The 26192-nt window shown below is 36.7% G+C and overlaps 1 protein-coding gene across 1 annotated transcript in view; it reads left to right on the top strand.

The window, feature by feature from the left end:
• The window catches only part of POLN (DNA polymerase nu), a 106300-nt gene that overhangs the window by 11791 nt on the left and 68317 nt on the right, over positions 1–26192 (top strand). The window contains exons 7-15 of the mRNA XM_075148570.1: positions 1724–1881; positions 8657–8725; positions 10217–10277; positions 10487–10551; positions 11361–11444; positions 11874–11963; positions 15131–15187; positions 15981–16034; positions 16265–16330. Coding sequence (XP_075004671.1) covers positions 1724–1881; positions 8657–8725; positions 10217–10277; positions 10487–10551; positions 11361–11444; positions 11874–11963; positions 15131–15187; positions 15981–16034; positions 16265–16330 — 704 coding nt within the window. The remainder of the gene's footprint in view (positions 1–1723; positions 1882–8656; positions 8726–10216; positions 10278–10486; positions 10552–11360; positions 11445–11873; positions 11964–15130; positions 15188–15980; positions 16035–16264; positions 16331–26192) is intronic.

The raw sequence follows: 26192 nt of genomic DNA, 5'->3' as shown, positions 1-26192 counted from the left end.
GTAATATATTGGAAAACAGAATTTTAGTACCATGGAAAAGAACACCCTTCTTGGGGGAGTTTGTGACCAGAGGCTTGGCATGTCAAGATGATGTATTTCTTCTCAGAGTAGGAATCAAATCATTGAATAATTTAAGGATAGCTTCCAGTGGAAACAAAAGCTCTCAGCACAGTCCTGACTATAGCTGAAAAGATCAAACTGCTTCATGTTTCATGTTCCCTAGAAAAACTTTCTCTGCTCAAGAGGAAAGGCTAAAATAAATTCCAGAGGTGCTTGTAGTTGTCAGAATCAGAAGTCACTTGAATGGGTCCTTATTTTTTTGATAGCAACAAATAAAATTCTTTTGTATGGATTTAAAAGCAACTACAAACAGAAGAGATAAGATGTAAATATAATGTTTACTTTTTTTCTTTGTTCTATGTATCGGATTACTGCTGAGTGAATTACAAAAATAAGTGTGACCTTTCAGGAAGGACTCACTCTGTGGAGAGTCTTCAGCTTGTGTTCAGCATCTGAAAAGTTTCATTAGTAAATTACAGTAAACTGATGATGATTTAGAATCTGGTGTGAAGATCTACACAAAAGACACTTAGCCCTGAGAATGGGAAGGTGGGCGGGAAGAAACATCATGACGGTGCTGGCACTAGTGACAATTTTATAACCTGTACATACAGGAAATACTAGATCTAGGTGAGATCCTATCTGATGCATAGGATTTGAATCTGAAGTTTCTAATATCCAAAAGAATTCTTGTCTAGGTTTATTTTTAAACTTTTTACTGAGCAGTCACATGAAGTTCTTTTCAGGAACATTTATATCAGTGGAGGTAAACAAGCCTGGTTCTCTTTGGAATAGTCCTGCAGCTGTAGCTTGCATTATGGACATTAAAGTTTGCTTCCAAGTAGCGGAGTCTGTAAGGTTGTGTAGCATGGAGTCCTCTATAACTGTACCTGTGGGTTGTCATTTGAACTTACTTAGGGGTTACTGAAGAGGATACTGAGATCTATCTTTGAATATATCACAAAGCATTCTAGTTACTAGTTTGTCTCTCCTCTTCTTTGTAGTACTACAGTACATATGTTGAGATTGTAGTTAAAAGGGAAATGAAACAGCACTAGGCTTGCTCCATCCTATGTATCTATGTGAACATGAGAGAAAGGGCAGTGTAAGCACATATGACCCTATAGGATAAAAGGTTCTGATTTTTGGGAGCAATGCATTGTGCACCCATATGTGAATTCATATATATGTTAAAGATCTCAGAAGTCTGATTGCTAGGAAGTAAATCTTCTCTCCCCTGACCCCCACGAACAATTTTGTGGATATCAATCAAGTAACAACAACAAAACAACTGTACCAGAGGGAGACACTCGCAAGAAAAGCTTCAATATGAAATTTTTTAGTGATAAGAAAGAGAGGCTTTTACAGTCAATCTTAAGAACCAAAGGTTTACTCACATTTTAAAACTTGAAAAAACAAAACCAAAAACCAAACCCACAAAAAACCCTCTTCAAAAATATTCAATATTGAACTTACTGCTATGTAGTCATGATGTTGCCCGTTTATTACAGCTGCAAATTCAATGTTTAACATTTTTGCAGTGTAAATGCTTGTCGATTTATGATATGTGTCTATAGGAAAGATGGGCAAAACTTTAGTGGTATTTCTCAGTATATGAGGTAATTTAAATATTTTGATTGTCAGAAATAACTTATTTTTGTAGTTGCTGATAGTGTCGTGTTAGATCCAAGGATTGCAGCATGGCTGATAAACCCCAGCGACACAGTTCCCTCTTTTGAATGTTTAATACAGAAGTATTTTGAAAAGCCTTTTTCTATGGGAACAGTAAATACAGATACAGGCACTTTGAGAAATGCATCAGTAAGTAGTTTGTTTTAAATTGTTTGTGGTAGGGTTAAAAGGGGAAGTAAATGATAAAAGAATTGCTTTTGCTTACAAAATATTGCAAAAAAAGGACAGATAATGCTTTTCTGATGGAAAAAAGTTGTTATATTAATACTACTTGTTGGAAATCTGATTTTAAAGAAAGGGGAGAAGGGAATGGTTCACTGCATTCTACCAAGATGGGATCATATTCTCCAGGAATAGCTGTAAAATTGCTTCAAAACCATAAAGTTCAGTAACAATATTAATTAATGTGTAATCTGATCTTTTTTCTTTCCACCTCCCTGCAAACTGATTTCCAGCTTTCCTTTCCAAAATGTTTAATGCCTTGGTCTCCAATTCCTGTGAACTTGTAGCCTGTATTTAGTTAATTGTTATAAACAATTTTGCTGAATTTCAGAGCTGGTAGAGACACCACATCATAGGCTGAGGAACAGTAGGGAGTCAAATGTGAACTTTCAAGCACGTGTATGAAAAATCTGTGAATTTTTATTCTCCATAAGAGAGAATGCATGATGAACTTTTTGAGAAGTTATTCCCAGCACTATAGAAATGTCTTACTGTCTGTTGACACTTATTTACTGAATGTTATAAAATACTGGTATTTGTATTTTGGGCCATGGTGATCTATTCTGGACACATTAGCTTTCAGACGTTGTTTGAATTATAAAAATAGATGTGCAGCAACCTAAACGATGGTTTTTTTTTTGAAACCTTTCACTTTTCAGAGGCCTTGCTTGTTCAGACACAAGTATTGTAACATGATGATAGGGCTTCTAGGATACAAGTCCACGGATGTCAAGTGGGCTTAGAGCATGGGCAGAGGTCAGTTGTATCAGGACGTACCCATCAGTATAGACATTTCTGAGAAAACCAGAGCCAGTTTACTTTAAAACGCTAGCTGCAACCTGCAGTTGTTCAGAAGCTACTTCATGAATTAAGCTATTAGTGTAGGGAATGGACAGGCAAACAGGTAGAAGCTATAAACTTGCTGATTATTTCTATATGTGATGTCCCCTCCTGTGAAGCAGCATCCTTAATCTTGTCTTTCCTTAGCTTGACTCAGTCTTTTGTTCTTCATATATCACATCTATTCTTAGTTACCATTTCTCAACTTTGTCATCCTGATTCCCAGCTCTCAGTTAAATATTGAAGTCTCATTTCCTTCCTGCTCTACTTCAGGTCTAGTTTGTTTCCTTGCCCCAACCATCTCCAGTGCCTTTATGCTGACTTTTTCATCCCAGTCCCAGTTAATGCCTCCCTCTAACATCCTGTGATTATTCCCCCCATTCGTTACACAATTACTTTGTTTCCTGGACTCTCCCACTTTCTTTTTGGCTTCTCTATTTGCTCAGTGAGTCCCAGTTCTTCCTGCGAATCCTAGCTCTTTGGCAGATTTATCTCTTCAGCCTTCTTGCTCTGACTTTACTGGTAGGTCCCTAACAGTTGTCTGCACTCCCAGAGGGATCCATGCCAGGTGATACATCATGTCTTGTGCCCCAGTACTTCAGTTAAGCTCCCTCTGTATTGTGCTAGTCTTGTCCACCCGGCATAGTACTTAGAATGACTGCTATTTCATTCTGTAGCCTGCTATCGCCCACACACCTCTCTAGCACAGAATGCATGCCACTTGCTGCTTGTGTGTATATTTGATGCTGTGCCAAAAGGCTCAGTAAAAGGGGTCATAGTCCATATACCTTGAAACCTTTGCTGAAACAGGTGCTAAACATCATACTGCTCTTGTCATTGCTGCATTTGCTGATGAGGAATCTTGGTGCCAATTGAAGCCTGTCTCTGGGCTTACTTCTACCTCCAGAATGGGATCAAGTAAGCTGTCTGTTGCTGAAAGCATAGTATTTCACAGACAGCTCATTTGATCCAGAACCAGTGGGTATGGACAGGGTTTCTTGGAGACAGGTTGATGGCTTTTCACTGGAGTATGGGCCTGCTTAAATTAATCTGTCTGGGGTAGAGAGAAGTCCTCACTGATAGGACTAGACTGTTATAAAACAAGGATGACCACCAGGGGATCTATGTATTTCAGCTTTAAAGAAAGCCCTCTGCACCCTACCTTCAAGGGCCTAGCGTTTCTCAGTCTTGCAGTGTTCAAGTCTGCTGTAGGCTGAGGGAAGCCTGTACAGTAGGTGTCCGTATTGTCTACTTGCAAATGACCAACACAAACAATGCTGAAGTATAGACTGATAGCTCTTGAGCAGATGGGGAACCCGCATGGGCTGTCAGTGGAATTCATTACCCCGTTTTAACTCTTTTCTGCTCCTGGGGCTTTGCTGGGACATGCTTCCCACTAACAGACATCAGCTTACGTAGAATCTATTTAGTTTTATCTGCTGTTATCTTGAGTCATATGGTCATTTCAAGATAAAAACAACTATGGTCCAGGCTTAAGCGTGTTCTGAATGACTGCAACACTAGTGCCCCTTTGTTTTATGGTATGTGGTAGGAAAATGTGTTTGCAGCAAAGATTACCCCAAAACTCGGGTAATTCTGGTTTTAGCATGAAACATAACTTCTTGTAACTAATAGGTGTCTCCTATGCTTCTGTTATGCTCGGCACTTCTCTCTTAAAAATTAGTTGGACCAATATGATAAAGTTCCCGTGATGGTTCTTCCCTGGCTGTGTACCAGAATGCATGCCTCTGTAGCAATAACATGTTATAATTTGTCTTAATATAAAGTAATTTTTATTCAGTTCTGGTTCTGTTGTGTTTGTGCAACAAAAAGTAATTTGGATTCCTTCTGCATTCTGTTTGGATCAAATAATGGATGCAGCATTGCTCTTGTCAGTCTGCATCTGCTGTAATGCTTTGGTTCCAGACTTCTGTTTTTCTTCAAATAACGGGGCTGTTTTGCAACGGTAGGCCAAAATTGTGAGTTTTGTGTACAAGGCAGATTTGTATACACTGTTTGGAGGATGGATTATGTTTACCTGTTGATTTACAGCTGACTCTTGCACTGTGAGGGCACAGGATCAAGTGTTTAGATGTACTGATGTCTTGGTCCTCACTCCCTAGAAGAACAACTAGGAGGTTCTGAGAATCATCCTGAAAACAAGGAGGAGATAATGGCATCTAGCTCAGGGAGCAATTGCTGCAAAAGACCCTGTTCAGATGGAAAAAGGTGTCCAGAGAGACCTTCTCACAAACTCAGAAGGGTCCTTACCTCCCTGAAGAGAGAGGAAGATGCTCCCCCATCCATTAATTTGGATATGAATTTAATTTTTTTTTATTTTGGAAAAATCCTTAATTTGGAGATCTGTTTAGACTACATAGACCCTCCTTTAGGAAGGATTTTGAAGATTTCCCAACCGGTTTGATTATTCTTACCTGCTTTTGCTTCAAAAGAACTACCGTTCTGGCTGGACAGATTAAAAGCCCTGGAGGACCATAGTATTCTGACATCAGGCCTGTTCTTAAGAAAATATTCTTGGAAACAATTTCAGTGGCAATCTTTCTGTTTTAGTCCATAATTCATAGCTTAATGACATCCAGTTTAGTAGAGTGATATCACATCTAGTTAGTTACATTGCATATACTCTATCCGATGATAGAATCTTGGTTTTGTTCATTACAAAATATTGGATGTTTCATTCAAATGGAAGCATTGTCTTCATTTTCTATGCTATCTTAGAGGAGAGTGTAAATCTGATAACAAGTAGAAATGTCCTTTTCTTCTCATCACAGAAGGACCAAAGGAAAGATTCTGAATATATCAGATAAGAACCATGAAACTGTGAATTGGGCAGTAAAGTCAGATTTGGTAGCTTAATTTCTGAGAGCTTACTCTGGTAAGGAAAATGCTTTCTAGCTCAGTTTGAGTGGAGAAAGCAGAATATATTTCTTTTGGAGCAGATTTTTTTCTCCCAACAGTAGGTATTTCATGAGAGCAGTAAGGTAAGAAACCTGTAGAATAGCTGCAGGTCTATAGAGGAAAGAGACACTTCTGCAGCTCATAGCATGAAAGCCCCTCTTAGTGTTCCATCAGCTCCAAGATAGGAGTGGAAATAATAAAGTAGGCATAGAATAGTTAGGATTCCTTGAAAATACACATAGGATGAATGATAAACCTGAAGATAGATTGCTTACCAGATGCCCAAGGAACCAGCTCAGTGCTTTTTCAATTGAGAAGCTTTCCATGTGATTTCATGGCCATTTGGTTTCCTGTCAATTTTTTTTTTCTTTTAAACTTTTTTACTATTCTTGACAGAAGGACGTAATTCACTTGGGAAGCAGATTTTAAATTATTTTCAACTCTGCCTATGTGTATTAGTTTAGTAGAAATGATCTTGAATACCCTGTTCACCGAGAATGTAGCCAAATCTAGGTCAGTCTCTAGCAATGTGGCTGTTGAGGAAGAAACAGTGGATGTTACAGATTACCTTCTGTAAGGTAGGTTAGGATTCTATTGGCCTCAAAATTGATTTCTGCTCTGATGAGTCCTCCATATGATGTACATTACACTCATGTTGTCGAACATAAAATAGTAAGCTTAGGCATGCTGCAGTTCTACTTGCTATTGATTTCCCGCCACCCCCCCCAAACTGTCATGGGCAGGAATCTGCAATCAGTACTGCACTGTGGCTGGGGTAATTGTCTTGCATTCTGAGTTTCAGTACTTGCTCAAAATTCCGTAGTCTTATGGGGTTTAATGCAGGTTTTCCCTGTCAGACTTCTCTTGTCAGTTGTTTCTTTTAGGGATTTTTTTTCTTCTTTTTTCCTTCCCATTTATTATATAAAACCAGAACTATACTAAAATCTTTCTTAAAAGTCTTAATTACCCTTATTAAAGCAATGCCTTATGTCAAATGAATTTCACATCTACCTTTTTGGATAGTCAGATGCTGAGCTCAGGGTATGGAACTCTAGAGGATCTCACTGAATTGAGTGAGCATAATTGGAAGTAATGCATGCAGAGTAGTTTCAATTTACAAGGAGATCTTGGAATCATTGTTGCCAGTTTTATGTCAGCCAAAACGCCAACAAAATATAGGCACTATAAGGAAAGGTATTGAGAACAAGAAAAGGAACGTGACTTTCTTGTCATAGAAAACCTTGGTGCACCCACGTCTTGAAGACTGTGCAGTTTTGGTCTCTGTGTTTCAAGAAAGGCATAGTGGGCTTCTGAAAGGTCAGAGGATGGAACAGCTGCTTTATAAGGAGGATGTGGAAAAATTTGTGGAGATGGAGATGGAAAGACTGAAGGGTGCTATACTAGCAGTTTTCTAAATTATGAAGGCAGTGGGTAAAGTGAATGCCGTTGTACTCTTCAGCAAATCCTGCAGTACTGTAACTGTGAGTCATTTGAAGAAACTAGGAGGAGATGGGATTAAAAACTGATAAATTTATTTTTTTTTTATGGGGTTAGCAATGAAGTCTGCAATCTAGAGATAAACAAGAAAATATTAAACATATTTTTGAAGCAATCAAAACCTGGACTGTCCCTTAGAGATGCTAGTCTAACTTCATGAAGAAATTTTGTAGTCTGCAGATTAAGCAGATTCCATTAAGCCAATTGTTCTACACCTAGTAGACATGAAAATAATTGATAAGTGATTCTCTTTATAAAAACTGTTATGTTCTCTTCCTTCAACTTATTTTTCTAACCTAAATAAATCTGATTATCCTCTTTCTCTGTAGGTCATGTTTTCTAAACGTACTATTATTTTTTGTTCTCTTCTTTAGCTTATCTGACACTTCTTAATGTCTGTCTGAAAGTATTGTGGCCAGGTTGGCCCAATACTTCAGCTATATCCTCAGGAGTATTTATCCACACAGAGTAAATGCCTCTTTTTACACAAATAACCCTTAGTTTAATTTCACTATGTTATATAAAAAAATAAGAACTATCATAACATTTCATACTTAATTCCATGTAACCTATTTTCCTGCCTCCAATACAGACCAGTATGTGATTCTTGGGGAAGAGTATATGGACAGGCAAGTGCGTAACTTTAGTCCTCTGGAATGCTGTCCTAGGTTCTATGGTTTGTGGCCCAGGAATTTTACGGGACAGTGCTAATGCTTTTGCACTTAATGGCTTGGATGTAAATTTATTCCATAATTTTGATTGTTCAGCCATCATTGAAGATACACGCTGCAGGAAAGAAAATGTACATCTGCAGCATTTTTCACATTCCCATCTTTCCTCACAGGAATTTAGTAATGAAAAGCAGCACTTTCGTTGTTTACATTTTGTGTATTAGCCTGATAAACAAATTTAATAGGTTGACATTAAGTTTATTTTTAGTGATCATGTTCTTGGAGCTAACGATCATATTCTCAGTGTTTGTATGCATTTCAAAATGGTCTTCTAGCCAACTGAATGAGGTGGCATGGCTCTGTGCAGAACACCTCTGGAACAGAAGGGAAGGAAGTGAATAGTTCAGGCACAGAAGGGTGGCAATACTGATAGGAGAAAGAAAATTGCAAGGAATTTTTCCTCATTTCACAAGTAGTAATAGAAGTATGATTACAATGTCAAAGGCAGTGTAGTGATACTATTTCTCCATACTCGGTCTCCGCAAAATGTAAATAAAGGAACAGGTAAAATCTTGAATATTCTGCTCTGTTCATGAATTGTGTTTGTCAGAGGTCTAAGAACATTACTAAAATAAATATAACAGGAGACATACAGAAAAATATATTTATACAGTTTAATCTCTTTTTAAATAGATAGTATTCTAAATATTTTTATTTTAGCATTAAAACTACTGATTTTTATTTATTTATATCAGTATCAAAACCTAGGTGTGAACTTGGAGCAGCTGTATAATGTAATGATGGGCCTTGCTCATGACTTACAGGTAAGAGATAAAAAGTAGTTACTCAGATATAACTTTGGAGGTATTATCATGAATTAAAGAGAGTTAGTGATGTGCTTCTCATTGAAATCAGAATCTCTACTCGAGTTAAATAAAAGGCTTCCATCATTACTGGTTTACAGTGCTGGTCAACATATAAAATAAAGTTGCCCATCAAATTTGCCATTTTTTCCAGAAGGAGGAAACGGTTAGTCTCAAGGTTAATCTTTAGAAGAAACTTTTCGTCTGCAACAGTTAACTAAATATTTAGATGAAGATTCTAAGAACAGGAAATGTTCAGAATATTGTGGCTTTTCTTTTGGTATTTTAAAGCTATATGAAACAGTTTAAAAAGTGTTAGCAGAGTTAAAACAAAGCATAGCTGGTTTTTTTCGATGTATTCCTTGGGTACAAAAACTCTCAGCGTATCTTTTGCTGTAGGTTGTATTAGCCAAACACTGGTCAAACACTGGAACAGGCTTCCCAGAGGGGTGGTCGATGCCCCGAGCCTGTCGGTGTTTAAGAGGCATTTGGACAATGCCGGTAATAATATGCTTTAACTTTTGGTCAGCCCTGAATTGGTCAGGCAGTTGGACTAGATGATCGTTGTAGGTCCCTTCCAAAGTGAACTGTTTTATTCTATGTTAGCCCTTATTGCAGTTCAGAATGCGTCTCAAGAAGTCTTTTAGTCTTTTAGTGTTTTTTGTGTGTGTTTGTTTTCTCCCTGTAATCATATACCTGGAAAAGTGTCAGAATTTAGGGATATGCTCAGGTTCTGGTGGAAGGTACATCATAGAATCCTAGCGATTTTCCTTGAAATTGATGGTAGCAAGTGTAGGGCTTAGACCATTAGTCGATGGAGCCATATTAATCTGGATATCTAAGTGGCCCAGCAGTATGATGAAACGATGTGTGAAGGAAGGTGACAGGGAAACACCAAAGGCACAGAAACACTGAGAGCCAGCCTGCAGGATAAGTTTTTAGGCAAGTGTTGCTGTCTGATTGCTTCAGTAGTAGAGAAAAAACGGACTTCCTGTTCTTTGTAACTAAATTGGGTACATAACCCTATCATCTTTTATTTTCTTCCTAATGAAAACAAAGTTATGAATTCTGAATGGTTGCTTAATTGTTCAAGTGAATAAAGAAACGGGATAACTGTATGTCCTATTATAATGGAGCTTGCTCTAAAAATAAACCGTTTAGAAAAATGAGGTATGTATATTTCTTTATTGCTATTCCTGTACAAGATGATTACTATTACAAAATGTATTACTATTCCCCACAAAATGAAATTATAATGGACTACAGCATTTAGATTCCATAATTCAGAGTAAGTAGTATTTCATTCCACAAACAGCGTTGTCATATAAAAAGGGATTAAACAGAAAGTGGAATACTGCTTACTGGAAGATAGATCCACGTAATGACACTGCTATATGTTTTAAGATTAAAATTGGCTGATACTCAAGAATTTATTTGTATCTTGCTTTACAGGCTCAAGGTTTGTGGAAATTATTTTGCACATTAGAGCTTCCACTTATCAAAATTCTGGCAGGTATGAAAGTTCAGTTCAACATATGAATCTTCACTATTTTCACACAGCTGCTGACTATGCTCAAGTAGAATGTTATACCTCAGAATACTAAATGTTATCTTAGCCTCATAACAGCTGTGTGAGTTTGAGGTTCCATTTTACAATCTAAGAAACATGTAAGGTCGAAATTGTCAATTGTAAGTGTTCTCAGTATATAATTGTATTTACAGTGATGGAAACACACCAAATACATGTGAACAAACAAGAACTGAAAAAAACATCAGAGATTCTGGGGGTAAATTTTGTCTTTTTCTTTCTTTTGGAAATTGTATAGCATCATCTTTCTGCTTTTACTGAGGATAACTGATTAAAAAGAGGAGGAAGCTTTTTGTTTTGTCACATTTTACGTGACAGTTTAGGGTTTCCATTATTTTTATTATTATAAACATAAGTAATGATATTTAAATTTTAGGATACTTCCATGTTTATTTAGGCAAGCAGAAAAGAGACATTTGCTTCATTAGCCTTGCCCGGGAACTGAGATTGCTTTGCAAAATGCACAGGTCCTTTTGGGTTATGTGTTGTAGAGTAAAAATTGTAATGACTCTTTCTGAACCTACAGTTATCTGAGAAGTGATAGATATTTCTATCTCTGTAAATAAAACACTCTTTACACCTTATGTGTTCTGAGAATTCCAAGTTTGCCATTTCCCCATTCATAAAAATAGCTACAAGAGAATCCTATTTTGTAGCATAAAATCTGACTAGATAATCATAGTGGTCTGACAGATTATTAATTTACCAGAATAATTTGCATAGCTCTTTTTCTCACAAATCTCTATAGTTTTCAGTAATATAAATTATTTTCCCACAAATTTTGGTACTTTTTACTATAGTAAATCCCCTTCCCAGGTCATGAAGAAATATAGATTAAAGAGTATATAAGCAATCTACTAAATAAAATGTTGATAGCCAGCAATGATTACACATTATCAAGTACCCTATTTTTAAATAGAAGTCCAATATACTCATTAAGCTAGGAAGTAGCAGATATTAAAGAAAATAATAATATAAACAGAATAATTCTGATGTACTAATTTATAGTTGCGACTCAAAGAGCTTGAACAGGAAGCTCATCAAGTTGCTGGAGAACGATTCCTTTTGACCAGCAGTAGTCAACTCAGAGAGGTAATATTTATATTACTATTATTATGTAAGTTGTAAGTTCTGTAAATTGTTATTAATACAGAAGATTTATAAAGCATATAAAATTGTCCTTACAACTTCATAATTCTTTTTCTTCAATATTAATTATCTTATTTTCTGATTTTAATGGAGGACATACCAGCTTTTCCATAAATCTGGCAATGCTGGATAATCTGTATTTGAATATATTTACATAAATAATGCATTCGATTTTAGTAAATACACTACTTTTTCAATAGCTCAAAAATAAAGATTTGATCTTTTCAATTCTGTGTTCTCTTTGCTACAATATGCTCTATTTTCCTTGAAATCTGTTTTCTAGACTTCAGTTCAGGCAGGAAATAATTTTCCTTTCTGTTTCAGCACTTTAAACACTGAAACATTTCTCTTATATATTTTTTCTTACTCTAGGTACTATTTGAAAAGTTAAAACTGCATGCACTGTGTGAGAAAATTCACAGAACTGAAATACAACAACTTGTGTCCACGTCAGAAGTTGTGGTGAGATGGGGAAGGATTTTAAAACCATCTGCATGATTTAGCAAAGCTTCTAAGTTATATTCCAGTGAAATTGTCATTTGTCTAAAGTTTTCCTAACAATCTTGATTTATATGTGTATTGTACTAATCACACTTCATTTACTTATACCAGAAATGAAAGTTGCACTCGATGATGTGGAAAAACAAACTAGCTACTGAAGCTAAACTTCAGCTATAAAAATCAGGGTTAAAAACTTTAGTACCAGCATGCATGTATGACCATCTTCCCCAAAGGAGGGAGACTTTCTTACAGATTTTGGTAGCTCAATATGACTGACTGGGTCGATGAAAGAGACCACTGGTGGAAGAAAAGAATGTTAATGTAAAATCTGCTGGTGAAGGAAATAGCAACCCAGACTTTCTCTTTGCCGTCAAGAGATTTGGGCTAAAACCATGTTGTCATCTTTTTATGGACCTTTAACTCATTCATTCATGCTAGGTAAAGAGGTCTGTAGGAAATTATTTGATACCTGTGGTTTGAATTGGGAGTTGTTGCTTTCCTTGTATGGTCCAGTGTTTTACTTGTTGTGGGCATGAATTTTCCTCAGGCTTTTTTTTCCTCCTCTCTGGGGAAATGCTTGTCTTCAGTAAGAGCAGTTGCATTTGGAGTCAGATCTGCAGGATGTTGATAGAATCTTGTTCCCTTAGAGCAATAATGACCAAACAGTTTAGATACCTTGATACACCTGTACAAGAGATCAAATGTATCTTCAGATTCAGTGCAATAAATATTGCACGTATGAAGCTTGTTCAGTTCTCTCTTCTGTTAGTGTTGCAGCAGATAATTTTCAGCAATGCAGACATTCATGTGTGATCCCACACAAGTGCAGAAACCTGCCAAAAACATTTGTCTAAAAATGATGAAGTCAAGACCAAACTGCAGACTTCTTGGTAGCTTGAGGCAAATGTGGATGCCCCTTCCTTTTCATAGAATCATAGAATCATTTAGGTTGGAAAAGACCTTTAGGATTATCGAGTCCAACTGTTAACCTAACACTTCCAAGTCCACCATTAGACCGTGTCCCTAAGCACCACACTTCAGACATCTTTTAAATACTTCCAGGGATGGTGACTCAACCACTTCCCTGGGCAGCCTGTTCCAATGCTTGATAGCACTTTCAGTGAAGAAATTTTTCCTAATATCCAATCTAAACCTCCCCTGGTGCAACTTGAGGCAGTTTCCTCTCGTCCTATCGCTTGTTACTTGGGAGAAGAGACCGACCCCCACCTCGCTACAACCTCCTTTCAGGTAGTTGTAGAGAACAATAAGGTCACCCCTCAGCCTCCTCTTCTCCAGACTAAATAACCCCAGTTCCCTCAGCCGCTCCTCATAAGATCTGTGCTCCAGACCCTTCACCAGCTTCGTTGGTCTTCTTTGGACATGCTCCAGCACCTCAATGTCTTGTAGTGAGGGGCCCAAAACTGAACACAGTATTTGACGTGTGGTCTCACCACTGCTGAGTAGAGGGGCACAATCACCTCCCTGCTCCTGCTGGCCACACTATCTCTGATACAGGCCAGGATGCTATTGGCCTTCTTGGCCACCTGAGCACACTGCCGGCTCATATTTAGCTGGCTGTCAACCAACACCCCCAGGTCCTTTTCCTCTGGGCAGCTTTCCAGCCACTCTTCCCCAAGCCTGTAGCGTTGCCTGGGGTTGTTGTGGCCGAAGTGCAGGACCCGGCACTTGGCCTTGTTGAACCTCATACAGTTGGCCTCAGCCCATCGATCCAGCCTGTCCAGGTCCCTCTGCAGAGCCTTCCTACCCTCCAGCAGATCAACACTCCCGCCCAGCTTGGTGTCGTCTGCAAACTTACTGAGGGAGCACTCAATCCCCTCGTCCAGATCATTGATAGACCATTTTGTTAAGATAATAATAGTAATGAATTTCCTTCTTAGAAGAGAAGAAGCCTCTGTGTAGCTGCACCTGTTTCTGATTTGGTGCCGCAATTGTATTGCTCTAGTTTACATGGGAGTCAAATTAAAGTACAGAACTCATTGCTGAGAATGAACACCTCTGGGGAAGGTGGAAAGGTAGTATTTGTTTCTCATATGTGAAAGAGGAAATTCAACTTTTGGGCCAAGTGTCTGAACTACCAGATACGATCTCTGAGGTAATGTCAACAGTATAACCATAAAACCCACACACTACTCAAGGAGAAGGAGATTTCATAGATCAAACGTAATCTTGTAGAGTGACAGAGAGCCTTGGGAGGTGGGAGGGATCAGTGAAATAGAATGCATGTCATCTTTTTGTGGGAACGTAAGATTTGTTGCAGTAATCAAAGCAATGCTTTTATCTAGCGCATTACTCTCTTTCCAACAGCTGCTGAGGCTTGGTTATTTAGAGAAAGGCAGGCTAAAACCTTCTAATAGCGAAATACTACTCTCTCACTGGTAGCAAGAAAAAAACTTTTCTTAAACTTTTAAATCTCCATTCTGGTTCAGTTGCATCTATTTTTCACCCTGAACTGTTACAGTTCCAGATAATTTTGTTGTACTTATAAATATCCAATCTCTATTTTAATAATTTCATTCTTTTTCTTAACAAAATTTTATGGCAATTTACAATCAAAGTAATCAGAAATACGCTTTATTTTATTGCTTTTGGATTTAACAGTTTCAATTTTTCGTGAAGGTCTCCTGGAATTTGTGTTAGGGGGATGAACAGGAGAAATTCTTCTTTTGGATTTTGTGTGTGTAAATATGTATGTGTGTATATATGTATTATTTTGTATACTTTTATCATGTTCTCTCTTGCGTTGATGCTATCTAGAACAAAAAATAAACAAAGGACGGTAAGTGCCCCTCCCCCCCCAATGCGCCAGTGTTTTCAAAGTTGTTGTGAAAAAGTTTTTACGTCTGCATGTCTCTTTCACGCTGTCTGAGACAGGAAGGGAAATGAAATAGGAAGGGGTAATCTCCAGCCCTCCTGCTGAAGGCAGGAAAGAATAAAGGCTTCCTTGGGCCTAGGGTGAGACTGCTTGAAGGATATTTTTCTTTAGCCAGTATTTTGTCCATTCAGCGTGGCGAAAAAATTTCTTCTTCCAAAACTTATTCTGTTAAGATTGTTAAATAATATGACTTGACAGAAAAGTATACCAGTAATTCACATTCTTTATTTTGCAGCTAAATAAGTTGCAAGATCTTCATCCTTTGCCTAAAATAATTTTAGAATACCGTCAGGTAAGCTGATATTTTTCACATTATGTAGTTTCGCTGAAGCAAATTAGCAAGAAAGATAACATATTCCCAGCTAAATAAATTTTAAAAAGTTGGCTCTAATGTAAGTTCATTCAAATATTCATTTAAATTTTGAAGTCGTAGGTATTCTTAAGAATTTTTAAATTTAATGTTTATACTTCTGTTTTGCACTATGTTAGACTATAGCTAGCAAACAACTCTGTTGCAAAAACAATTGGAAAACTTCACTGTTAAATTTGTCTAGTCCTATAAAGCATGCTGTTAGGGCAATACATTTATTTTTGAGTTCTGAAGAAATACTCTGCAGACAGTGAAGGAGATAACTAGTTATGGGTTTTTTTTAAGGTGATGAGCCTCCTGAAAATCAAAATGACCTAGTTTGTTTGCTGTCGCACTTAATGTTTGGGTTTTCAGTGGACGAGTTTCCAAGATTTTTTAAAAAAAATCTTTTTTAAAAGATTTTTAAAAAAAAAGTATTTGGCTTTTTTGTATAGTTTATTGACCTGGGTATATAAGATGTAAACAAATAAATTCCAATAGTTTATTTACTAGTATCTGCAAAAACCTGGCTTTAGGGTATAACCGAGCACTTACCTAACTTATGCTAATAGGTCAAGCTATTAGTGAGTAGACATCTGTTATTTACTAAGATAAAACTGTCTTTTAAAAAAAGTCTACAAAACAATTTAATATGCATTTGGAAATTAAGATCTTTAATTTGAAAAATCTCTTATTTTTATAAATAAGCATTTATCTAAACCTTTATGTAATTTAGGTTCATAAGATGAAATCAACTTATGTGGATGGACTACGAACGTGCATGAGAAAGGTAGAAATATGAAAAGTAGCCTGTAAAATATGGTATTTCAAATAAATCATAAAAGGATGTGAAATGATCGCATGTTTAAGAACTTTTATATATGGAAAATTATAAAGTTGTTTTTTATTTTGTAGTCCTGATTGCAGTGAGTTTTTATTACTGATACTTACATTAAATAAAATTTAGATGTCTGTCTTCATCCTTTTCTTTTTGGGGATTTTTACTGTACTTGACTACAGGGATTTATTTCCTCTACATGGAATCAGACAGGAACTGCGACTGGCAGGCTTTCAGCCAAACATCCAGTAAGTGAGCCTATTAGAAGATTTACCTTTTAATTAGAATTAAAAATTAATATTATTTATATTACGTATGTAATATTTTAACACATGAAATGTTCATTTTCATCTAAGTCTAGCAGTTGCCATATTGTATGTAAATGGTGGACAGAAAAAGCTTATTAAATGGATGTTTTACTCTAGAACATTTATGCTTATGAATATTTTCTGTTATCTGTGGATCAGAATTTAATATTATTACCTGAAGTTTACCTGAAGTAGAAGGGTAGAATTGTGAGCCATGCATGCACCTCCTAGACTTCCACTCAATACTTATTTGTAATGAATTCCTAGTTCATGAACCACTCCTTGTGAAGGATTGGTGAGCCCTGGGAGGTACCCTATGGAAAGAAAGGAAGCTCTTTTCTTCTGGAATTTGGCTTCAGGCCTCATAGCAGCGAAGGGCTAAGCTGTCTATGCTGTTGCTCTGGAGGTCTTGCCAGATGCTTATATGGCTGTGACACTTGGGCTCTTTGTGCTTCCTCTCCTGTCTTTGGCTATAATGATCTCCATGTACATGCTTGTGGCTGGAATGTGTTTTATTTGACTTTCTGGACTGTTGGGGTTTTTTTTTCCAAAGTGGCCTTTTTAAGGGCATATTTGAATATATTTTATTATACCATTTTACTTGGAGTTTAGGAAGCATACTGACCTTTGACTGGTGATGGAGGGACTGGTGAGGCGTTTTGCGTTCTACTTCTGTCGCAGCCCATAGCTGCGTGTGTGTGTGGATGAGCGTGCAGGACCTGGTGTGGGAGGAGGCAGGGTTGCAGACTGCTTCAGGGGCTCAAGTCAAGGCATAGGCGGGAGAATAGCAGTAGAAAAGTAGTGGCTACCTACCTGCAGAAATGTTCTGTTTGGTTTAATCATGGCCTTTCTTAGCAAAGACCTGACCTCTGGCCCTGTGGGAGAGGGGGAATAGATGCGGAAGTGGGACTTGGCTCATGAAGGCTAAAGGGGATCCACGAGGCTGTTGTCCTTTTAACTTGTGCCCAAAAGTATTGTCAGTTCTTATCCGTGCAGGTTTGAGTACTGCTTATCTGTCTCTGCAGGTACTAGCCTTAAGCTTCATGGGTACAAACGGTATTAGAAGCTTTCTGCAGTCTGGGGAGAAAGGCCATGGTCTTCCACAGCTCTATCTAGGAGCAGAGATGTTAGACATAACGGTTACGTTGTGACCACTTTGCATGGGTGGACTTATGTGGCTCCTTGCAAGTCCTGACTGGTATGGTGACTTCTGGAGTTCTGGCAGAAACCTGTCCTGGGAAGTTCTCATCCTCACAATACTGGTGACTTCCTTAGCTCTTCCTTTACCTATCTTCACAGTTCAGGTTTCATTTATATCTTCCTACCTTCATGGTCCATATTTCCATACAATTTATCATCAAACAACTTATAGGAAGTGCTTGCGCTTTTTGATGAGTAAAAAATGGTGTCTAGGATTCTGAATTAACAATGGAATGGAGCAGTGTTACTGCTGTTCCCGCTTCTCATGCACCCAGATAGGGGAAAGTGATGGGAGAGAATGGAAAAGATGATCATGAAGGTCAGAGTTTGCTAAATATTCTGTGGTGCGTAGGCATTTACAAATCAGAGCTGAACAGACAGCTGTCTTGAACAACTACATACAACACAAGGTGACCTTTGGCCCATCATGCTAAAAATGACACAAAATCTACTTTTCTTAAAGGTTGTTTTTCTCCAAAATAATGCTGCTAAAGTTAGCATCCAGGGTTGCCTAAGGCTGGCTTTTCCTTATAAGGAAAAACATTGGCATAGGTTTTTTTTGTGTGAAATGTTTATGGAACTTATACCATCTGTTTCTGAATCATTTATTGATATAGAAGGTATACTGCGGTGCCCAGTCACTGTACTAAGTGTTAAAGGATTGGGAAGATTCTTGCCAGAAATCATAAATATTGTAGATATTTTTGCAGTTGCTATGATGTTATGTCAAATTTTAGCTGAATATTTGCTGAGGTAGTTTATTTTTAACTGTGTTTTAAAATGCTTTAAGGAATGATTAAAGCAAAAGATAAGTGTAAATCAGATAAAGTGAGAATTCAAACAGAAAAAACATCCCATTTGCTGCTGTAGTTGTGGGAGACGGGGTTCCAAACAAAGGTTTCTTTATCTTTCATTTGTTTTGTAAAGGTAGTGGATCTATATCTCCTCGTTCCTTTAAGGCATTAAGTGGAGTCCAGGAGGGACTTACTCATAGGTTTAAGGGGAAATGACCAGACTTTAGGTACAGAGCAGGATTTCTTTTTCAGATAAGCTCTTCTCTGATCTTCTTTCAGACAAATCCACATCTGATGTATGGATGATGTATATTTTTGGCTTTATGTGGGTTTCTCTCAATAGATAAGCTTATTCACATGAATTTTTATGACTTCTGTGTTGCAGCAACTTAGAGAGGGTTTCTTGGTAGAACTTTACTTCAGTGGCTCTCATGTATACATCTATTTTAGTTTAACTGTGCACTCCACTTCTTCTCATTTGGTTTCTTTTTCTACAATGTATGTGCTTCGTAATTAATGCGTTTTTCACAAATAACAAAGTGTTACATAATAATATAGTACATCATTGAAAAGGGACACATTTGATAGTGTAAATCTTCTGCTATAGCATTGTAACCGTCTATTTGCTACTCCATGAAAACCTGCGTAAAAGGTAAATATAAACCCTAAAATTCTTTAGTCAACTTATTTTGTAATATATCCATAGGCTGGTTACTTTTTCCACTCTGTGGTGGATTGCTTATGCTATTAGGGGAAGTTAATTACATTTATTATTTGAATATGTTATTTTTAATTAATTTTATATAAATATATTAGTCTTGTCTACATTAGAATACTCCTTTATTATATTACTCATAGATAATTTTCCTATTAAATGAATTTATTACATTCATAAAGACTTGTTTATGTTCTCCAAACCTACCTTGAAATACCACTTTTGAGGCTCTCACCTTTTAAAGCAAAAATAAGTTACGACAGAGGTGGAAAGGCATAAAGACAATTAAGATCAAGCCTCTTTTAGAATGAACAGAGAGAAATCCTAACTCGAGATACAAAGATTGCATATAATTGGTTGTTATAATTTGGTTTAAGATGTAAACTTCAGTGCTAGAATCAGATATTCTGTATTAAGGTTTCTTTCCTCCAGGCTTCTGCAGCAGAGAGAATTGAAATGTTACTAATGAGTTTACACTTCTATACTTCAGAAGATGTTTGTATCATTAAACTAAAAAGCATGAAGTGGTGGGCTTCAGGGGGCATTTCCTTCCTTTTAGTAGCAAAAAGTTATGTGGAAGATAAATAAAATTTTTTACCTTCTCAGACCAAGTGAAGGAAAAAAAAAAACATTCCTATTTCTCCCTAGGAAAAATGCTTTTACCAGCTTGTCCAAAAAGGCAAAGAAATAAAATAATTTAACCTGCCAAAGAAGCATGTTAGCATTTAATTTGGAAAGCAGGAATGTCATTTGAAAGAGAAACTAGTTAGGGTATATTGAATGTTAATGTGCTCAAAGAAGGACCATAAAAAACCTGAAATATTGAATATACCTCAGTCTCTCCAACAGATATAAATAATATTTTCTGATAGTCAATGCATGGTAGAGAATTGCATGCTTGTTTATTAGAAAATGTGTGTTACTGTTAGTGTTTGGAATATGAATAATAAATTACCCATCTGGTTTTCATTCTAATGGGAGAGACAATCTCTTGAAGTGGAGACCCCTCTGAGCAATTGCCATCAAAAATAAGTCTGTTCTGTCAATTAACTTAGCAAACCAGTTTTTCTGATTATCCACACTGTATCTGTATTACTTCCCTTCTGGGCTGTCTTCTGCAGTGAATGGACTAATTCTCTCTGAGATAAAACTCAAATGTAGTTTTGGAATAGTTTTGGGATTGTTTATGGACAGTGTGGATGAGATGCTGCCTGTTTGTCTCCCTTTCATAACGCTATTACAATAGGTTTTACATCCTTAGCATACCCATATGTGCACGCTAAGCAAGGCAGACTGTCGGAATCGAGCTGTCAAAACTATTGTGGCAGCTCTCAAATTTCAGGCATTTTGTCCGAGGCCTCATTAAGGCTACAGGCTGATCTGTGATACTACCAATACTCTTTCTGAAAGTTTATAGTCTATAGTCACAACTGGATTCCAGCATAAACAGGATGTTCTACAAGGCATTTCAATAGTGGTGAGCTGCTGTACAAGTGTTCTGTTTTTCCCCTCTCCCTTTCCTTCACAGCTTTTAGAAGGCTTTGGCAGAGCTTGTGCAGTATAAGGAGCCAGACACCAAGTCTGGGAGCAGGGATGTGATCACATCTACCTTTTTTTTTTTTTTTCCTCCCCCCCCTCCTTCCCCAGAAATGAACCGATGCCTTGGCTGCTTTTCAAACTGCACTATTAGGAATATAATTTTTGTAAATTTGTTTTCAAACACTGTCCTGCTGAAATGAATGTTAACTTAAAATGGACAGACGGTATGGGACTTACATTTGCATTGATCTATCTTGAGTGTGTTTTCTTTTTTTTTTTTTAAAGTATGTTTATTAGAAAGCACTGGGGATAGAGACAAGTCAGACATTACAGGTTCATATAAAACATCTTGTCAAAAGTCTTCTATAATGTCATCTAGGCTAACAAAATCATTTTTAGGTAAGTATGCTCTGATGTGGGCTTCACTAAAATAATGGTAGGTTGTCTTAACAGAGATGAAAATGTCTATGCGTTTTCTTGGACCTTTGCATCAAAGCAATTTAGTGTCATATTTTCTAGTCAGTACAAACAACTATCACTGAGATGAGCTGATAAGCTGTTAGAGAAAGTCAGAGCGTGTGTGCTGTTTGTTGTGGTTGGTCTGTGTTCTCTAAGTATCTCTTGCTTTCAGAACATATTTTTGTGCCATGTTTCTTTTCAGTATATTTATTCCAATTCTCAAGTCATATGCTGATTATGACTGCACTAATAGCACTAAAATAGTATCTCATTTTATGAGTATTTAGTAGTTTTTACAATCTCTTTTGTTGTTGCTTTATTTTTTTAGAAGTATATTTTAGTGAAAGCTTTGGCATTTAAAGAAACCATACTTACAATGTTGGAGACAGTTCTCTATTTCCTCTCTTCCTCACTCATCACAGTTTTTGTTTTATAATAGGGAAATTTTACTTAAAAATGAGTGAATGAGCACATTGACAAGACTTCAGTTCAGTTGCATTCATGATGAAAATTTACACTACGTTAACATTACAATAGGATGTTCTTAGTTATTGGTGTGCAACTACAGTATGAAAAGTCACTGTTAGTCATATCATAACACTTGTGACTGATGCTCCAGGACATCATCATGTTGATTTAATATCCAAATGCAGAAATAAGGTTTCTGCATCATAGACCTTTGTTCTCTTAGCATCTTGAGTACACCTAGTATCCTTTTCTATGATACATGCAGTCTTTGGCATTCTCTGTAGTAATGCTCCTGCTTTGTATAAATTCATTAATCTCATGGTGAGTGTGGTGTATCCAATACATGGAATACATGTTATAGCATAATGTTTTCCATTTGGCTCAGTAAAGCTTGGAGCATCATCTGGGCTGTAATTCTGTAGTAACAAGAGCCGTTCAATCATGTATATAACTTCTCTTCTATTTGAGATTATCTTTGTATGTATAATTGTTCTGGGTGTTATTTAAAGAAAGAAAATGTGTAGCCAGTATAAATCTGTTTCTATGCAGTAATAAACATACAAAATGTTTGCATTTTATTTATGCAGGATAAGATAGGGAGTCTGTCATTATTTCTTCTACAAACTAAACATGAGCACAGAAATATATAGAGCAATTAAAATTAACAGCTCAAAAATGAAAGATTCTATACAACTCAGAATAATATCAGCTGAAGTATTTTTAGCACATTATGAAATATTGGCTGTGGAGGCTGAATTCCTCCTTCACTCTCTTTAGTTTCTGGCAAAAACCTTTTCAGAGAAGCTTAGACTTGTAGAAATGGAGGAAGAAAGTTCCTGTAAAATTTTCCTGCGCTAGAGAGGTGATGACACTACATACTTCCACTTGTTTCATTAAAATTCAAAGATACTACATTCCAATACACTATGTATAAATTAAATTGTCAGCACTTGAGTGCCTACTGCTGTTGAGTGGGCTTTGTTAAGGTAGTTGGTTATATGCTGATTCATTTTATCTTTTGAATGGCTTTTGTCAGCGATGTTTTGGGAATGTTGCAGGTAGAAGCCAAAACTATGCACTGATCATGTTTTAGCAATCCATGCTGGAATATAGCTAGCGCTACTGCCAGGTTAATATGAATGTGACTGGAGCACATAGCTAACAAGAAACAAAATTAGCATCATCTTTGATCAAAAGAAGTGGTTTTTTTAGCTATGTAGCTTTTACCACCTTACAAATTAAAAGGTGTTTTGAAGTGAAGTAATTATAGTAATATTGATTACCTAGACTATTCTGTTACAGAAGTTAATCTGTACACTGAGTTGTGTCTCTTGGAATTTTATTAAGTCTGATTCCATGTAATTTTAGAATAGTTTAAGAGCAATGTTAGCATGGTGTTTTGGTTACAAGAAACAAGTAGTGCTATTCACTTGTAGTCTGTCACAGTCGTCCTTCTTCCACTGTTTATCCATACAAATTTCAACTCCTGCCTGAGCACTTTTCTTATGCTTGAGATTGGCATATGCTAGCATCTCCTAAAGTCTCAATGTGGTCACAGTCATTGTACCTCTACACTGAGGAGTTTAATAGAGCCCGTGTCCTACTGAGTTCATTTTCACTGACCTCGTCCGTAAGACAGTTGCTCCGACTGAATCTTTTGAATCTTCAGCAATGTGCAGAAACGCATGTGTGATCTTTATGTTAGTTTAAATATTTATGTGCCTATTTGTTATGAAGTTGTCTGTTGGTACCTTTTGTAAGTTGATTAAGATTTTAGAAATTCTGCTTGAAGATTTTTTTATTCTTCATATGAAGTATTCCATTAGTGGGATTTTTAGATATACACTTTTAGGAAATACTCAAAGCTTGGAGACTTACGTTCCAACAGGACAATTAAAAAAAAAAAATCTCAGGCACACAAATTATGTCTTGTCTTACAAGCTCTCGAAAGTGAGAGGTGTTAGCATATTCCTCTAATGGCTGAATTCCTTTTTTTGCAAGGACAAAATACAGTCTCATTCTGATCTCAGCATAGGTTTTGTTATGTTTTAATGTAACAAAAGTATTTAAATAGTTTATTTTGCTGTATAGTGTTATTCTACTGTATGTTGTTCTTCTCCCGTTCTGTATCTCGGTCACAAAAATGACTTCAAAAAATCTGAGAGTTCTGACAAGACAAAAAATGGAGGAGACAGAAATGAAGAATGATAAAAAGAGAATGGATTATAGGGGAAGATCAAAAGTTAGGTACAGTAAAAGAGACTTCTTGTCTTGGATGGTCCAGTTTTCAGACAGTACTGATTTTCAAAAGCTTTGTCATTGGTATCCCAAAGAATTTCAGGAAAATTATCTCTGTAGCGCTACATCCCTATTACATTCAACTTTCTCTGCTGACAGTTCTTTTTTTCTGTGTCTATGAGTGGAAAATCTGCCAATTCTTTATTTCCTCAGCATCTTTTCATAAAACCTCGGGAAATTTCACCCAGAGTTTTGAAGATGGATGCACTCTGTCAGGTTTGGAACAACAACAGCAAAAAAAGTAGTGGTTTATATAAGGGTCACTGAAGATAGACAGAATAAGACAGAGGCCATCTTGCTGACTCCCACATGGCCTTGCTGTCCTTAGTTCTCCTGTACTAACATGATCATCTGCTGGCCGTGGCTCTTAGGAACTTATAGTTAAGGACCACTTCTACCAAATCAAGAATTGTCCTTTCCTTGTGAGCAAAGAAAGAGACAGTGGTTATTTAGGCTTCCTTTAACTCCTTCAATCAGCGTCCTGTTCACAGTCTTTTGTAGCCTTTTAAGAGGAATTCCCTGCTAACGTATGCTCAGTAAATTCTTCAGTATGTGGAACAATCTTGTTTGAGATGCTAAATTTTATCCTTTCGTAAAACAACTGTTGCATCTTTTCTTTAGAAAGTAAATTCCTCCAGTCTGGAAACCTTGTCATTTTTCATGTGTTTAAAGGTCTAGTATTTGTACCTTTGGGCAATGTTGCCTTGACACTATTTACTTTAAAGCTATAGTATACAGCTAATATACAACTAGTACAATATTTACTAGCTCCAGCTGCCACTCAAAGGGTTGTTATCTCTATGCCTTAGCACTGTTTTTTCACCAAAACCAAAACATACCTTCTTGGAGTTCATCCCAGAGTTTAATAGCCTCCCGTATTAATGAACATTAGTTTAACAGAGCTTATATTTTGAGTATAATTTTCTTTCAGGAAAATGAAATAAGTAATTAAATTTAGTCAGTTTATATATGGGAAACAAAAGCAGTCTTTGTCTCTTTGAAAGATATGTAGAGCTGCGTATATACAAACTCCCTTGCTGTGCAAAGGTTAGTAATCTGTCAGTATATAACCAAGTATCTGGGCTGAACCCATAATTTGACAAAATAATTTGTCACAGAACATGTCAAATCAATAAGTTAGTGAAATAAAATATTTTTTGTTATTTTAAAAATCACTCATTGAGTGCTGCTCAATATGCTGCTACAACATTATTACCTGACGTAATCATTGCCAGGTCTACATTTCAAAGAATATGGCAGAAAGAGGATTAGTCATAGGAAATCAAATACACTATTCTTATGGCCAACTCTCTAAAGTAAGAAGTCGGTATTTTGGTTGCCCTTTTCTTCTTCCCTTGTATTCACTTTGAAAGCCGCTTAAGCTTGTGGAAAGGTGATGAATTACTTCTAAGTCTCCCACTTGACTGACATCTAAAACCTTGATAATTCTGTGCTGCTGGGTAAGGCAAGAGGGGAGTGCATTACCTTTGAATGATTGTTCACTGCTGAAAAACAGTAACCAGTACCAAAAATTAAGAAATCCTTTACCAGAAATCTGTATGATTCTGTGTTTCTTGACAAGGAAAATAGGTGTCTTTAATTTTTAACTAGCCACTAGGTGGCAATTGCAGACAAGTCAAGATTTGCTTAGGAATGCATGTACACATACATACCAGGCTGGTATTGCTATGGTGACCTTGTTCGTTTTCATATTTTCTCTATTTATTGAGCTATATGCTTATTTTAAAAATTAGATCTTCAGACTGTCTTGAAATTGTACCTCATATAGAAGTCACAGAAAATAACTGTTTATTCCTTTACAACAATAAATAAATGCTGCTATGGACAATAATTAAATATGGCAATTTTCCAAAAGAGAAATTATGAATGTTGTTTGGTTTTTTTTTTTATTTCTGCTGTATAATTTCTCATGAGTGAGTTGCCACCAACTTTGGAGGTGCCAGACAAATTGAGTGAATTTGAGGTGGTGAGTGCCCTCAGGACTCGAAGTCTTGTTTTTCTCCATTGCAAGAATACTACTTTGGGCAGTGTGCACTTTTCCTCGCTATTTCTCCAGCAGCTTTAACAAATGAGTAAGCAGAGTGTTGATGATTAAGGAAGCAGCTCACTGAACCTGTGCTTACATTTCTTCTCAAATTGATTAACTGAGCTATGAGAGCACAATTTATCAATAGGTACGGTCCCATGTAGAGCAAGAAAAGACAACTGAAAAAGAAGGAAAAGGAGTGAGAAAATTTTGAAGAAGCAAATAGGGGAAAAAATCCACTACAAGAATAAAAAGAAAGAAGTAATTAGAGATATAGAAGAT

This window comes from Calonectris borealis, chromosome 4, assembly GCF_964195595.1.
Source record: "Calonectris borealis chromosome 4, bCalBor7.hap1.2, whole genome shotgun sequence".
NCBI classification, from domain to species: Eukaryota; Metazoa; Chordata; class Aves; order Procellariiformes; family Procellariidae; genus Calonectris; species Calonectris borealis.
Note: the sequence above shows the minus strand (reverse complement) of the source record. Positions and strands in the feature narration are given on the sequence as shown.